Genomic DNA, 17,774 nt, shown 5'->3' on the forward strand with positions numbered 1-17,774 from the left:
CTTTCTTGTACGTGATAATCCCATCGTTTCAGGACATTCCGAGCACCGGGGTGGACAAGTGGTACCCTCTGGAAGGCCGTTCGCACCGATCCAATATCCAAGGACAAATTCACCTGAAAATGTGGCTCTCCACCAGAGAAGACAGGTACGAGTCCCCCTGTCTCTATAGAGTTTTCCGTTCGTGACCTAGTATACTGAAATATGTCTTAGAGTTCTTGAGCTCTCTCTCTCTCTCTCTCTCTCTCTCTCTCTCTCTGTGTGTGTGTGTGTGGAGCTCTCCGCCAGAGAAGACAGCAGTAGTGCACTATGTTTAATTTAGTCTGAGGCGTTTCTTGTGTTCTGAATGTAATGGCTCTCTCTCTCTCTCTCTCTCTCTCTCTCTCTCTCTCTCTCTCTCTCTCTTGTTCTTCTGAAGTTGTTGTCCACATGTGTGCCTTTGTTTAGATGAATAACACTGTCTGTTCCCAGCCCTGTTGTTATCCGTTGTATGAATATTTGTTTTTAATCCTTTTATTCTATTTTGCACCGAAGTGAACACTACTCTTTTTGGCTTTTATATTTTATCTCTATACTTCAATACAGTGGTTTACCTTGCCTTTCTTACTTAATATGGCGTTATCAGATGACATAAGCTCTCTTATTCTATTTTTGGTTTTGCTGAAACACATCTTTCTCTTGAGTAACTTTTGCGAGGCATTCCAGATCTGATCTGCACCCTTCTGTCATCTCGTAAATCTCTTAATTTTTCATCTTATAGCTAATTCTGTTGATGCTTCTCTGCTTTTTATCTGATATTTCATCGTATACAATAATTCTTCTTAATTCTTTGTGTTTGTACGTCATCAACCACTGCCAAAATGTTCCTAATTTCCTTTTATGCGAATGACTTCATCTCACTTCACTTTTCTCTTCCCAGACAATCAAGCTTTCCCCTTTCCAAACTAGAAAGGGCGGTCTCGCGTCAGCACACCAGGTGGTAATTTCTTTTTCTCTTTAATTTTCCTGTATTTCGTTTCTCTCTTTTACATAGATTTCATTTAATCATTTCAGTTCTATTGTAATCCTAAAGTCTATAGAAACTGATGTAGATTTTAGTTACTGTATAATGTTAAGAATATATAAATACTTATGTATAAACATATATATATATATATATATATATATATATATATATATATTTATATTTTTATATATATATATATATATATATATACACATACATACATACATACATACATACATACATACATACATACATACATATTGGAGAATGGTAAGGTGAGAGAAGTGGTGAATCCCAGAATAAGTTTAAATTCAAAAAGCAGGTCCCTGCCAAAAGTCCGAAAAGCGGTGTAGTTCCTGTGGAAGCAAGTATTGGAATTGCTAGTGAGATTAGCTCAGTTTCGTTGTGCTAGATAGTCTTTGTGAAAGTGAAGAGTTGGTGTTGAAGGCGGAGAAAAGAATTGGATGATGTTTTGAGATTAATAGGTTGCATTATATTCAGTAATAAAGGTCGAAATTGGTAGGAAATGTAGAGACACGACGAAGCTATCGTCAGCTTGTTAGCATAGGGGAAAAGATGGACCAACATGTGTGTGTGTGTAAACGTGGCTGGCGTGATCCCGTGCAGTAAGAGAGGCTGGCGTATAACGTATTTTACGGAACTGTCGAGAGCAGAAACCATTGTAGATCGAGAGGATGTTACGTAGATGAGGTAGATCAGCAAGAGACGTGGATGATGGCGGTAAATGCCGCAGTTTGAGGAGGGGAGTGCTCATTGCGTAGTCCTATGAAGTGGTTAGTAGTGTGGAAGTTTCTTCTCTGGTTGTTCACTGTTGATATGGCATTGAAAGGAAAAACGTTCTATCTGCTTTTTTGTTTTTTCTGAAGCTATTTTTTTAATGAATTCAGTTTACCTTGTTGATAACTTTCACCTAAGGGAGGATATAAATATTAAGCCCATCTATCCCTGCAGAGATTCTATCCTTGACATTTAGCTTAGATACAGTAATAGCCAGTCGACTTTAGTGTTTGGAATTCTGCTACGGTGAAAAGAATTCAGAAGTTATCATTTATTGTAGCGCACGCGCGCACACACACAGACACATACACACACACACACACACACACAATGTGTGTGTATGTGTATGTATGTACTATGTAGGATTAGCCACAACGAAAATTTTAGTACAGAAATAGAAAGTGGTTTTGTCTTTTTCATTCAAATTCCCGTAGAGTTTAGCAGCTGCTTGCTTACTGTTCTTCCTTAATTAAGTAAAAAGAAAATCAGATCTTGTGACACCAGTAGAGTGATTTCAGTGTCCTTCAGTGGCAGGTATGATGAGGTAATATCACTGACCAGTGAGCTTATGCATACCCTCACATATTTTCAGTCAGTATATACAATAACAATATAATATATAATATATATATATATATATAATACATATAATTAAATTTAATCATATATATATATATATATATATATAGATATATATATATAGGACTATATATATATATATATTTATATATATATAATCTTAATTTCTCAGCATTTCTTTGCTCTTTTTTTGGATACGCTTGACACTACAATGACTTGAGATCCAACTTCAAAGAAATGTGAAGAAATCATGATGTCTGGTACCGGGAACGAACACACGATACCATAATCACAACGAGGTCTCCTTGGCGATCGGAACACGAGAATGATGAAAGTCTATTCCTTCTTGTAATTTTCAGATATATATATGTTAGAGCTGGCTATTACAATTACATCTGTATCTGGTAAAAAGGACCAGTAGATTCTATAATATAATATATATATATTATACATATATATATATATATATATAGATAGTATATTATACTATTATAGATATATATATAAATATATATGAAAACGGCAGGTATATGTATGTACGAGAGGGAATAGACTTTTATTCTTCTGTGGTCAGGTCAGCAGGTGACCTAGTCGTGATTATGGTACCATGGGTTCGTTTCCCGCTACCGGACATCATGGTTTCTGCATATTTCTTTGGAGTTGGATCCCAAGGTTTTGTAGCCACAAACACACCCAAAAAAGAGCAAAGAATTTGAGAAGTTAAGAGGGGATTGTGGCTATTACAATTACATATGTTCATTTGGTAAAAATGACCAGTAGATTCCACACACACACACATGCACACACACATATGTATATATATATCTAGATATATATATATATCTATATATATATATATATAGTATAGTTATATATATATATATAATATATATATATATATATCTATATATACTATATAGATATTTTTATATATATATAGTAATATATTATTTATTTATTTATTATACTATATATATATACACACATATATATATATATTAGTTTGTGTGTTTGAGAGAGAGAGAGGGGAAGCCTACGGAGTTTTTGAATTCAAGTATTAAGTAAACACCCTATATTTTCTCCTATTTTCCAGAGGAACATCAGAGGAGGAATCGTGGGCCGAGGTGCGCCAGCATGACCAGATCATCACAATATTTCTGCTGCACGAACTCTCAAAGTACAAGGTCGGTACCGATGGAGGCGTCTTTGGTGCACGTGAGAGTGACTGTTCAGAGTGCAAGCACTTGCAGTCGGAATGAGAGTGAAGTGTTTTTTATGTATTTATACTTTTGATGCTGGTCGTATACACAGTTAGTATGTTTTGATATTTATAGGTTCAATTTACTTAAGATTTGTCTTAAGAAAAAACAGAAAAAACAGAGTTTTTTGATGCATTCTTACCTAACCATTTCTTGCTGATAAAAAAAAAACCTGTTTTGCCCGTCATTCTTCTTAACATGAGGCTTGAGTAGGAATTGGATGTTAAATGTCATTGGCTGCACTTTTTACCTAGTCATACGGAAGAAGAAGCTGGTGTCACGTGATGAACTAAATGTGTATGTAAGAACGTCTTTTTCTCTATCTATCTATCTATTTTATCTTTGCATCTCTTTATCTATCTATTTATCTGTCTGTCATCTGTGTACCTATCCATCTATATCTGTCTGTTTCTCTATCTATATATATCTCTCTATATATTTATCTACCTGTCAGTCTGTCTCTGTTTATCTGTCTATCTATATGTATGTCTGCTTGTCTATCTATAATCTATATACCTCTCTATCTATTTATCTATCTGGCTGTCTCTATCTATCTATATATATATCTATATCTGTCTGTTTGTCTATCTTTCTATCTATCTATCTATATCTGTCTGTTTATCTATCTATCATCCTGTCTCCCTGTCTGTCTGTCTGTCTGTCTATATCATGTGTGAGTGATATTTGAAAAATATTTTTCCGGACTTCAAAAAGATCTGCATGAAATTCAATTTGCGTGTGGTATCTACCTTTTTTTAACCCTTGGTGTCATGTCTGGTTGGGCGTTTTTTTTTACACCGCTGCCTTTTCATCAAAAACAACTTTTTGTGTGTATATAAAACGTCTGAAAGATCAGCTGCTTCGTAGCTCAAAGAAAAAAAAAAAGAACAGGAATTCTGCAGTTGACCTTCGCATCTTTTTGTGTTTTTCGTGTTTATATTTGTCAAGCTCCAAATTTTCCTCGGAAAAGTGAAATTGTTATTGACAATCCCTTGCGGAATTCAGTCGCAATTTGATTTTCTTCTCCTTCCTTGGGCGTTTTAGGTAAGCGATAGCTATTCTGCCGTATTTCCATTCCAGGGAGTTTATTAAATGTATCAGGAAGTGGGTGTATTAAAGAATGACAAGACGGCGGTGTAGCAGCTTCCGTGGATGGTATCATCCTGAATTGATGGGCTTGTTTTGATACAGTGATGTAAAGTGAATTGATTTGTTATGGAAATCGTCAAATTTTTGGTTAGAATGAATAGTTAGGACATTTACAGACGTTCAAAGGAGATGATTGCTAATTGGTTTTTCAGCTGTTCGGCTCCGAATAAAGGGTTTCATGAAAGCTAAATCCATTGTTCCGTTAAAGAATTTACATTTTTTTCCTTTTTTAGACATCATTCCGTTGGTAACAAACTTTGTGAACGTTGTCATAACTTGAACATTATACACCCAGATACTTATTGGGAGTCGGAATTCCATGAAAGAAATGTTCTTTATTTTCGATAGATGTTAATTGAATATTCAGCTTTGTGCTCCTATGAAGAAAATGTGGTATTTCTAGAATGTTTTACCTTATGACGTGTTTTTAACACACACACACATACACACACACACGGAGAGAGAGAGAGAGAGAGAGAGAGAGAGAGAGAGAGAGAGAGAGAGAGAGAAAGGTGCACTGAGAATGCAATGAGTAGTTTGATTGATCCTCCTGGATTGATTAGTAATTCACGATGTTGTTGTTCAGAGTGGATGAGTTAATTGCGGTACTCCCGGATGATCCTTATCTCTTGAAGTGCATCGACTGGATGAGTTGTGGATGCTGTGAGAGATATCAAATTGTAAAGTTGTCCCATTTAGATAATCCTTTGTATCCAAGATTTTTTGTCTTGTGGATGGAACGGTTGTGTTTCGTCAGTATGTTCAAGAATGTATTATTTTCCTGGAGAGATATCTCGAAAGCATCGTGATGCTTTCCAGAGCTGAAAGTGACCGCATGTTACTTTAGTTAACCTAACGAAGGAATTTCTCCTTCATGTAACAATTCTTGGCCCAGTTCCTATTCTTAGGACCTTATTCTCATCCAGAGTTCCTGCTTTCACTTGCGTATCAGTCCCATTCTAAGTTCGTTTACGTAAGACGTGTTTCTGTTTTATAAGTTCCTTCCCGTGCCGGAATCTTCCAGTAACAATCCCAGTTCCTTTTACCGAAGAAGTGTTTCTCTTCCAGAGTACCTTATTTCATCTGCATATCCAGGGTCCCTTATTCCAACTGTGTAACTCAGTTCCATATCCAAATCCTTTTCCTAAGAATTACTTTAGCTCCAAATGTTTTTTCCAGTTGCACATACGATTTCAAGCCCATGTCCTCTTCTTAAGAATGTTTCTGTCTTTAAGTTCCTAAGTTCCTTTTCCAAATACGTTTTCGGTTTTGGAGTTCCTTCTCCCTTCTACATTCCGAGTTTGAGCCCCCTGGAATTGTTCGTATTGTCCTCAGACCCATTTTGGTTTCCCGTACTCCTATCCTAGTTCTTTGCGTCTTCTCCTGCATAAATTATTTCAATTGCCAATTCCTTTTTAAATGACCTACTTGTCACGGAGTTACATCTTTTACTTGTGTCCACCAATTCCAAACAATAGTTTTCTAAAAAAGAAAACTATTGTGCTGACTTGTTCGTCCGTCCGCACTTTTTCTGTCCGCAATTTTTTCTGTCGGTCCTTTTTTGTCCGCCCACAGATCTTCAAAACTGCAGAGGTTAGAAGGCTGTAAATTGGGATGTTGATCATTCACCCTCCAATCATCATACATACTTAATTGCAGCCCTCTAGCCTTAGTAGTTTTTGTTTTATTTAAGGTTGAAGTTAGCCTTAATCGTTCTTCTGGCAACAATATAGGACAGGCCACCACCGCGGCCCATACAGAGACCTCTGACAGATAAAACTAATTTCGGTGGCTTTGATTATACGCTGTAGGGGCTGTACAGAAAACTCAATTGCGCCGAAGGAACTTCGGCTCATATTTTACTTGTTTTCATCTGCTTATCCAAAATCCAATGCCTTTTCCTTTTTGTAAGATCTATTACTGTTCCGTGGGTCTTTCATTCGCTTGCAGATCATAATAGTTTTCATGCTTAGTTCCCTGTTCTTATAAAACTTCTTTCATTAGTATATCCAATTTTGAGGAACAGTCAGTTTCCTGGGACTGTTTCTGATTCTAGGTTCCCTTTTTGGTTTTTTCTTCAAAGCGCAGGCGTAATTCCTTGTCAGGACGGATTTTTGTTCTGTTTCTTTCACACGCTTGCCATACGTACAGCTCTATTTTTGTTGCTAAAACCCCATCTTCCCAAGACCTGTTTCTGTGTGTTAGCTAATTCTTTTACCTGCATATTTAAGATCCTTCTCCTAAGAACAGAATACCCCACTTTGAACCTCCGTTCTTTTTCTTAAGAACACTTTTACCTATTGAGTTCCGTTCATCTGCATATCTCTGAGGCTCGGTTCCTTTGTGAGGTAAAAATATCACTGCCAATGGAATCAGGTATTGAATCTCAGAAATTCTGACTTCAGATACGTACTATGTAGGGACTTTACTAGGGATGGCTTTGGATCCGTGGAGGTGTGGTGACGGGTGGTATTAATCCTTATGCTTCAGTGGTAACACTGCTGTAACCCGTAGGTGCAACGATGGCTGGTACAATACTACATTCCCATACCAGTTTAGCAGTTAGAATTCGTATGGTTCCTCCGTCAAGCCCTTCATACTGATAGAGAGAGAGAGAGAGAAATATATTATAATTATGTAGAATATTACATTGTTTCCAATAGCTGTAGCGTACAAAGAAGAAGGTGAAGTTGTTTAATCAAATACGAGGATTAAATACATGCATAAAGAATAAAACAAATTGTATCATTTTATTTTCAGCGTTTCTATCAATATTTTGCTTGTGCGCAGTTGGTACATATTATCACAATTTATTTTTTGCTTTGAGATTTACACATGATTCTATCGATAAGGAGGGAGGCGGGGGTGGGGGAAGGAATGTGAAAAGGTTCACCCCACCCTTAAATCCGCTGCCGGATACAAAAGGGGAATAAGTATGATATGAATAAACGTTGAGGTATTAATATGTGAACGGAGAAATGAAAGATAGATATTGGGCAAGACATGAATGTGTTCTGCCACACTGGGTAAGACCGGTTTCTGTTCCTAAGTTTCTTTTTTCACTTGTATCCCAGTTCCAAGCCCTGTACCATATCGTGAGACCTATTTCTATTCCATTTCTGTTCCTAAATTTTTTTTTTAATCTGCTCATTCCAGTATCAAGCATAGTTCCTTTTCCTTAGATGCTTGAATTGCCCAAAATTGCCTACAAAATCATGCAAACCTCGATGGGAGGAATTGGAAGAAAGTCTGTCGAATGAATTATGGTTTTGTTTCTACCTTCTCTTATTCACCAGAACTCCAATGCCATAAGTCGGTTTCTTTTCATAAAACTTATTTTTGTTCTGAGATTCTTTTCCTAGAATATACATTTCCATAAAGTTCTTTCACCATATCCCAGTTCTATCCTATTTCCTTCTAAGACATATCTCTGCCCATAGGTTCCTGCTTTCATTTGCATATTACCGTCTGAGGTCTAGTTCCTAATTCCAAAACCCATTCCTGTTCGGAAGTTTATGCTTTCATTTCCATTACCAGGCCCAGCTTCTTTCCTGAAGATCCGTGCATTTTCCTTCATTCTCTCTTTCACCATCATGTCATTGTTCCAGCAATAGTTCCTTTTCAAAGGTTCCACCCATACTGACTTTGCCTACGATATGATTCCTCTCTTATGCTCCTTTCACCTGCGTTGCCTAATTCCCGTCCTCCATTCTTTTCCAATGACATGTTTCTATTTTTGGTTCCTTCTTTCATCTGGATACTGAGGTTGTAGATTCTGCATCTTTTTCTTAGACCTATTTTTGTTCCTACGTTCATTTCAACGTGCATTAACCAGCTCCTTTCCCAGGTCATTATCCTAAGAACACTTTCCATTCCAAAAGTTCCTTCTTTCACTCGCATATCCAAGTTCTGTTCATAATTTGTGATACTGTTCTTATGTTACTGTTTGAAAACGTGTATCCAAATTTCTGGCTTAATTCCTTTGCTCAAGACGTGTTCTGGGGTTTTATACTAACATTAGTAAATCATTCCATTCCCAGTTCTTCTTCCTAAGATCTACATACTGCTGGTCTTAGGTTCCTTTTATCTGCATATCCGAATTCCGTTCATAGGTCTTTCCCTTGTTACGTGTCTGATCTCAGGTTCTAACTTCCATCTGCATAGTCCAGATCTGTTATGTTCCTTCTTTCAGCTGCAGATCTCCGTTCCTTTTCTAAAATCTGATTATGCTGTTTGTTTGCTTTTTTTTATCTAAATACTCCATTTCTATTTCTAGACCCATTTCCTGAAACTTGTTGCTGTTTTTTTCCATATCCCAATAACATTTTAAGTTCCTTTTCATATTACACGTTCCTGTTGATAGTTTCGCTCATGAACTACATTTCTTTATTCCTTTTCCTAAGTCTTGTTTCTGAGATTCATTCTTTCACTAACGTAGTCTAGTGCCATTCGTAGCTGGCTTTCCAATCTTGTTTCTTTTCATACGTATCTATTTTCATCCTGATATCCCAGTTCCTTTTACTGAAATTCTTTTCTGTAATTAGGTTCCTCCGTACAACTGCAGATCTGAGTTCCTTTTCCTAAGACTTATTTTTGGTTTTAGAATCCTTTTTCATTTGTATAAACAAGTTCCATCCCCCCCATTCCTTTCTAAGACCTCTTTCTTATATTAGATATCTTTCATTTATATATCGCAGTTCCATTAACAATTCCTTTTCCTGAGAAATATTTCTGCTCTTCGGTTCCTTCTTTCAGTTGTAGATTGGAGATTCTTTCTCTCTTTGTAGGTTCCCTCTTTCATCTGTAAATCCTAGTCTCTCTCTCTCTCTCTCTCTCTCTCTCTCTCTCTCTCTCTCTCTCTCTTCTCCTCAAATCTGTTTTTCTAAGTCCTAAGTCTCTCTCTCGTCTCTCTGGAAGGTTCCCTCTTTCATCTGTAAATCCTAGTCTCTCTCTCTCCTCTCTCTCTCTCTCTCTCTCTCTCTCTCTCTCTCTCTCTCTCTCATCTGTAAATCTTAGTCCTTTTCCTAAGACTCTCTCTCTCTCTCTCTCTCTCTCTCTCTCTCTCTCTCTCTCTCGTAGTAGTAGTAGTAGTAGTAGTAGCCATCTTGCTTGGTGAGACGTTCCTGCGCGAAGCCAGATTAATCAACAGATATCACAAGTTTTAACATACGTCTAGAATTTGAGAAATATCTAGAAGTGTTCGTGAACTATCGGTGATAAGATTAGTGTGAAAATAGTAGGATAAAGCGTCTACTAAGTTAGTTTATCAAGTGAAATACTGTAAATCAGAACAAGATGGCAGTAAGTTCCAACTGCGGAAAGAAATGGCGAAATTTAGCTTGCTTGGCAGATTCGAAATACGATGAGGTAGCAGGAAGGGAACTGGCATTTCTCATCTATGAGATCAGCAACAGTCCTAACCAAAAAGATACAAAAGCATTCATAGATATATTAGAAGGATATAATCCTTCAAACTGGAACAAATCAACTGAAAACATCTTGAAAATAATTGAAGAAGTTCCAAATAAAATCAAGTGGTCAAGAGACTCATAAAGAAAATATACATAAACCAACATATTCCGACAAAGAAAATGAATAAGGTGAACCTTGTGAGTATCCTAATTGATGCATTAGGAAAAAGAATGCCAAAAGCATGCAAACTGTGTAAGGTGTGGTATAGCATAGTTAATCCACAAAACCTAATCAGAAAATGTGCTGCATGCAACATTCCAACCCATCCACAATGTGCTGAGGTAATGCAAGATATGAGAAAAGATACAAGAATATTTTGCTCAACATGTCTATCATGGATAGACAATGTTATTAAATCAAGATTGAATGTACAAATAGTTGAGGATGAAGAAGAAGAGGAAGAGGAAGAAGAAGAAGAGGAAAACGGAAGTGAAGTAAATAAAACTGAAATGACAGAAAAAAATAAGGAAAACAAAGAACAAGATAAAAGTATGGATGCAGAGATACTCATTGATACTACATATGAGGCAATAAAGCAGCATACTTACGAAGAAATAAATTACGATATGACAACACAAAAGAAAATCCCGAAGAGGCTCTACCCAGATCTACACAATGACGGGAAAGAGGAAAAAATAGACAAAAAAGACAAAGTCTGCAACCTTTTGAAAAGAGGGAATTGCAGATTTGGAGAAAGATGTTACTACAAACATCCTAAGGTATGTCACAACTATGAAATATATGGTAAATGTGCATACCTAGATGGCTATGAGGATGATTGCAGAGATCTGCATCCAAAAATATGCAAAAACCTAAAAGAAGGAAAAGGATGTAAGTTCGACAAAAAATGTAAATGTATGCACCCTGTAGCCATGAATCATAATCAAATAAATAATCAATCAAGTAATAAAATCCAAAATAAGAAAGAAACAAATAAAGAGAGGAATAAAGAATATCAGGTAAAAGAAAAAAGCAAGCCATCAACGAGATATGCAGAGATGTCAGCAAAAAATTTCAAAGCATCAGCTCCAAAATTCTACTCAAGAGATAATAACTGTATTTATTATGCAAGAGGATATTGCAGAAACGGAGAAAATTGCAGATTCAGACACAAAATGAATAATTATGATGAAGGAAGATAAAATATTATGGAAAAGTTGGATTTTTTAAGGTCAGAATTTCTGGAAATGAAAAAAATAGCAACATACCAGAACAGGAAAGAGACATGGGAAAATCCTTATTACTACCAATATTAAATGAAGGAGAAAACACGCAAAACATCATAGTGATGAATGCACAGGGTTTAGTTACGAGTAACTCAAAAAGAAAAATAGAGTACTTAGAAGAACTAACCCAAATTGAAAAGAAAATAGATATAATGAATATAAGTGAAACCTGGTATTCCCAAGAGACTGGGAATGATGATCAAATAAAAGGATTCCAAACTTATAGATCAGATAGAAAAAATAGGAATCAAGGGGGAACCGCAATATATGGGAAAGACAAAAAACAAGGAAAAATATATGAGAAATATAGTAACTCAGAATGTGAACTAATAGCGGTAGAATTTGAATCTGAAAAATTAATGAACATAGTAATATATAGACCTCCTAATACTAAAGAGTTTGACTTAATAATAGAAAAATTGGATGATATATGTAGAAATCACAAGGACTGGACTATTCTCCTATCTGGAGACTTCAACTTTCCTTTCGTAGACTGGAAAGAATGAATAGGAGATTGTGGTTGTACTTATACATATAAAAAAGAGAGTAATAGTAGTGCAGAAGATAAGAGGCAATTCGAAAAGCTATTAGATATGCTACTAGAATACAACATTCAAGGAATAAATCACCTGCCAACAAGAAAGGAAAATACTTTAGACCTAGTATTTGTGAACGAGATGAATTATGTTAAAGAAATAATAGTTTATAATGCGAGTATTTCAGACCATAATGTCATAGAATTAACAGTCCATTCCAAAGCAAGTGAAAACAGAGATAAGCAAGAAATGAAAAAGTGGGAAGGATATGGAAAATACAACTCTACAGTAAAAATATAAAATGGTCAGAAATAAATGAAGAATTAAACAAAGATTGGGATAACATTTTCGTAAGTGATGACATAAGGGTAAATACGGAGATATTATATAAAATATTAGAGAAGATAGTGGATAAATATATACCGAAGAAGAAAAGTAAACATCAGTCATGCATACCAAGAGACAGAAGGATCTTGTTCCAGAAAATCAGAAAGTGGAAAAAAGGTCTTGCAAAAGAAAAAGAAAAAAATGCATGGAAAGTATAGAACTAAAAAGTAAGATAGAAAATGCAGAACAAAAGATTATACAATCAAAAGAAAATGAAAAACGGGACTTGGAAGAAAAAACCCTAATAAATATCAAGCAAAACCCCAAACTATTATACTCATACGCGAAAAAGAGGAATAAAAGAAGAATAGAAATAGGCCCTCTTAAGAATTGAAGGGAGATTAACGAATGAAAAAAAGGAAATTTGCAACATACTGGCAGAACGATATAAGAGAGAATTCACCCCTAGAATAGATAATGAAGATAATGATATAGAAGTAAGGGACGAAAATAGTGAATATTTAGCTGACATAGAAATTAATGAAGCTGATATTTTGCAGGCAATTAATGAAATTAAAAATGGAGCTGCTGCAGGGCCTGATGGAGTTCCTGCTATTTTGTTAAAGAAAGTAGTTCATGCTATCGCAAAGCCACTTGCAATATTATTAAGACAAAGTGTAGATACAGGCAAGATTTATGATGAGCACAAATTAGCATATATCACCCCTACTTTCAAAAGTGGATCAAGACTAGAGGCAAGTAATTATAGGCCTGTGAGTCTAACATCACATATTATGAAAGTGTATGAAAGGGTAATGAAGAAAAATATTATGAAACATTTAATAAAAAATAATTTGTTTAATATAGGACAACATGGTTTCGTACCCGGAAAAAGTACACAAACCCAACTGTTAGTCCACCGTGAGAACATATTCAAAAATATGAAAAGCGAAAATGAAACAGATATGGTTTATCTAGACTTTGCAAAAGCTTTTGACAAGGTAGACCATAATATATTAGCGAAGAAAATTAGAAAACACAATATCGTGGATAAAGTAGGAAGATGGTTAAAAGAATTTTTACACAACAGAAAACAGTTATTGCAAACGATGAGAAATCGGATGAAGCCAAGGTAATATCCGGTGTGCCACAAGGTACAGTGTTAGCTGCAATACTGTTTGTTATTATGATTGAAGACATAGACAGTAATGTTAAGGATTCGGTAGTGAGTAGTTTCGCTGATGACACAAGAATAAGTAGAGAAATTACTTGTGATGAAGATAAGAACGCTCTACAAAGAGACCTTAACAAAGTATATGATTGGGCAGAGGTAAATAGGATGGTATTTAACTCTGATAAATTTGAATCAATAAATTATGGAGACAGAGAAGGAAAGCTATATGCATATAGGGAACCTAATAATGAGACAATCACAAATAAGGAAGCAGTTAAAGACCTTGGTGTGATGATGAATAGGAACATGTTATGCAATGATCAAATAGCAATTCTTTTGGCAAAATGTAAAGCAAAAATGGGAATGTTGTTACGGCATTTCAAAACAAGAAAAGCTGAACACATGATTATGCTTTATAAAACATATGTTCGTAGTCCACTTGAATATTGCAATATGATATGTTACCCACACTATCAAAAGGATATTGCACAAATAGAGAGTGTACAAAGGTCCTTTACAGCTAGAATAGAAGAAGTTAAGGACCTTGACTACTGGCAAAGACTACAATCCTTAAAATTATATAGTCTAGAAAGGAGAAGAGAACGCTACATGATAATTCAGGCATGGAAACAGATAGAAGGAATAGCAGAAAACATCATGGAACTAAAAATATCAGAAAGAGCAAGCAGAGGTAGATTAATAGTGCCCAAAACTATACCAGGAAAAATAAGGAAAGCACACAGGACATTAATCCACTACGCACCAGCATCGATAATGCAGCGTCTATTCAATGCGTTGCCAGCTCATCTGAGGAATATATCAGGAGTGAGCGTAGATGTGTTTAAGAATAAGCTCGACAAATATCTAAACTGCATCCCAGACCATCCAAGATTGGAAGATGCAAAATATACCGGAAGATGTACTAGCAACTCTCTGGTAGACATTAGAGGTGCCTCACACTGAGGGACCTGGGGCAACCCGAACGAACTGTAAGGTCTGTAAGGTAAGGTAAGGTCTCTCTTTTAGGTTCCCTCTTTCATCTGTAAATCCTAGTCTCTCTCTCTCTCTCTCTCTCTCTCTCTCTCTCTCCTCTCTCTCTCTCATCTGTAAATTAAATGCCAGTCCTTTCCTGAAAGCTGTCTCTCTCTTTACCTACCCTCTTTCATCTGCATATCCCCATTACATTTCCGGTTCGAGACCTATTTCTATTCTAAAGTTGCTTTTCCCATATGCATATCCCAGTACTTAGTTCCTTATCCAGGTCTATTTTGTATTCCAAGGTTCCCTCTTTCATCTGCATATCACAGATCCATATCCAGTTTACGGTCTATATATCTGCTTATGTCCATTTTCCATGTTCCATTCTTAGTTCCTTTTCACTAGCCCTGTTTCTGATCCTTCTTTCATTTGTAGACCAATTTTTTTTACAGGTTCTTTTCCTCATCTGCATTTCCTAGTTCTGCTTGTAGCTTATTTTCCTAAAAGATATTATTGTTCTGATTTTGTCGAGTTTTTTCTCTGTTCTTAAGTAGTCTTCTCTTTCGTGACTGACTATACTCTGTTTTTTTCCATCTGTCCATCCGCCTGTGGTGTTTTTGTATGGTAACACTGCGTCCCGGGCTTTAGACAGTTACATTCAGCTTACATTCAACGATTATAATAATATCCTATTTCGAATATTAACGGCGTAATGCGCATACAGTAAATTATTAAAACACTTTTCAGTTGCAAATGTACACCCAGATATCCTTTTATTTACCTAAAACTTACACATAGCGTAACTATCTAAAGCCCGGGACGCAGTGTTACCATACAAAAACACCACATGCGGATGGACAGATGAAAAAAAAACAGAGTATAGTGCCTTTCAGTACTAGAAACTGTATTTGGAGAACATGGTCGTCGACGCTTTTATGATGAAAAGGTAAACCTAAGTTCAAATAACTTCTGATGCTAGAGTATTCGTGTCATCAACGGAACCTTTCATATGGTTTCTATGAAAGATAAAACAATAAAATATAATATGCTTTCAGTTTTAAAAATCAGATGAGATTTGACTTAAATAGGAGCTTATTTTTTATCCATAAAATCGCCTTATACTCTTCTCAGCTCGTTATTCCAGAATGAAAATATACTGACTTTTCCAGTCCTTGAACTCTCTTTTTTTTCCTCTCTGAACCCCATTCCTTTTCATGAAAATTTTCCCTAATCCTAAACCCCATTTGCATTTTGTGCATTTGCTTGTATCCTCTTTTGCATTTCTTCCTTACTTCTGTATTCACACCACAACCTTTCACCAAATCAAAGCTTGTAAGCCCATTGTGAAGTCCTGATGCTTTGAAATATTGTCTTTTCTTTTAACGTTTTTAGATAACTTTTTAAGTTTTTTGAACACCTGTAATACTTTCATCAGTGGTGTTTCAGTCTAAAGGAGAAAGTGTTCGAATTCAAAAGAAATCTTATTTTTTTCACTCATGTATTTTCTTTCTAAAGGACAGTGTTGTAAGCTCTGAGCCGTTGGTTTCGAAGCTTTAGGGCAAAAATGCTCGAAACCTTGGTCAGGAACGTTTAAAACCTTGAGACGACATTGGTCCCAACTTTCGTCTGCAATGTCCAAATCATGCAACCCAAAAATTTTGAAATCTTTAGCTTCTGCCCGTGTCTTTGTATGTCTTCAATAAAGTTTTGTCTCATGTGGCAACTAACTTTCCATTGATTCTGTATAATATAGATAATAGGATAAAGGTCAATATGAATCTTATGACGTCAGTAGCTGATATTTCATGACATTCATGTGGACGGAACACTGTAATAGAAATAATTGGCAGTTTCTACCATGTCACCCAACACTACTTACAGAGGTTCTTCAAAAATTACCTTCTTTCTTCCCTTCATTTATTGGGCAGGTTCTCTCTCTCTCTCTCTCTCTCTCTCTCTCTCTCTCTCTCTCTCTCTCTCTTAATGAGGCTTTTACTTGGTTAGGATTTTGGTGTTTTCTTTTTTTCTGTCTGTCTGTCTGCTTATTTCTCTTTCTATTAGATGAGTTCTCTTTAACATGCAAGGATATCAGTTTCATTTGCAAGCATAGATTCGAGAGGAAAGTCTTAGTCCTTTGTTGAGTAGGAAATCTAACGAGAGCTTTTTTTTTTTTTACAAAGATTGATTTGTGATTGTTTGATTATATTTGTAATCTGAGTAAATTCGTGATATGCGTTTTAATGTAATTTGCGTGGTAGGGTTACAACTATACAGTAACATTTGAAAGTTTAAATTATGTTCAAGTGCAGCTCAAACTTGAAAGTTGTGTGAGTTTTCTTATTACAGTTGAAGTAAATATTTTACTCAGACTTTTATATATAGTTATGGTGAACTTGCGATATACGATAATATTCCATCATGTAGGACAAACCTTTAAAATTGTCAGTGAAAAGTCCAAAATGAATTCGGTCCACTTACATCTGGCAATGTTGAAGTATTTGGTAAAGGTTGGAGAGAAGTCGCTCTTCCGGCAAAATTGTCATGAAGTGTTTACCGCTCCGAGTCGGATACAACAGTGACATTTACAACTCGGGACTGGTATTCCATTCATACATTTCGTGGTTCTTCGTTATTGCGAGGAAACATATGAGAGGAGGATTTAGAAACAGATTATAAACCGGATATTGTGTTGGTAGTTTTGCAGGCAGATGCCTGAAGTGGGTATATACAATCCTTTATCCTTTTTTCCGAGTCTTTCATGTCCCAGATTTCAACTCTGAATCATGATTTCTTGCAGTGATTCTTGCGTCTACCTGGAGCTCTGCTGGTTTCGGCTCGGATGTTTCATTTGCATGACGTGTGAGCGTGTTTGAGTAAATGTTCTTTACATGTTGATACATTTCACAAAGGCCGAACGATGTAAAAGACAACTTCATGGGAAACTGAAACTTGAAGAAAATTCCAAAGCCTAGCGTTAGAATGAATCTCGAAAACGTGTTTTTAAGACACTTTTAATAGTTAAATGTTTTGTTGTTTTTCTCAGTTCTTAGGTTTAATGGACAACTGTTTCTGGAAAAAATGATAGCAAATTACTATGACAGTGTTGACATAAGTAGCGCCCAAACCAACCAAGGGTAGGTCTTCGAATGCCTGTGGTTCTTTTTCTCTTTCTCCTAAACAGCCAGATCTCGAATACTTTTCATTTCCTCATAACTGTCGGGCACCTCTCGTTCGTCATTCCTGTTTCCAGCTATGTTGGCCCTCCTATTTAAA

At 36.0% G+C, this 17,774-nt stretch overlaps 1 protein-coding gene across 1 annotated transcript in view; it reads left to right on the forward strand.

The window, feature by feature from the left end:
* Window positions 1–17,774, forward strand: part of LOC135221282 (BAI1-associated protein 3-like) — a 464,894-nt gene that overhangs the window by 288,151 nt on the left and 158,969 nt on the right. Inside the window, exons 11-12 of the mRNA XM_064259094.1 lie at window positions 33–145; window positions 3,474–3,564. Coding sequence (XP_064115164.1) covers window positions 33–145; window positions 3,474–3,564 — 204 coding nt within the window. The remainder of the gene's footprint in view (window positions 1–32; window positions 146–3,473; window positions 3,565–17,774) is intronic.

The sequence above is a fragment of the Macrobrachium nipponense genome, chromosome 2 (assembly GCF_015104395.2).
Source record: "Macrobrachium nipponense isolate FS-2020 chromosome 2, ASM1510439v2, whole genome shotgun sequence".
NCBI lineage: Eukaryota > Metazoa > Arthropoda > Malacostraca > Decapoda > Palaemonidae > Macrobrachium > Macrobrachium nipponense.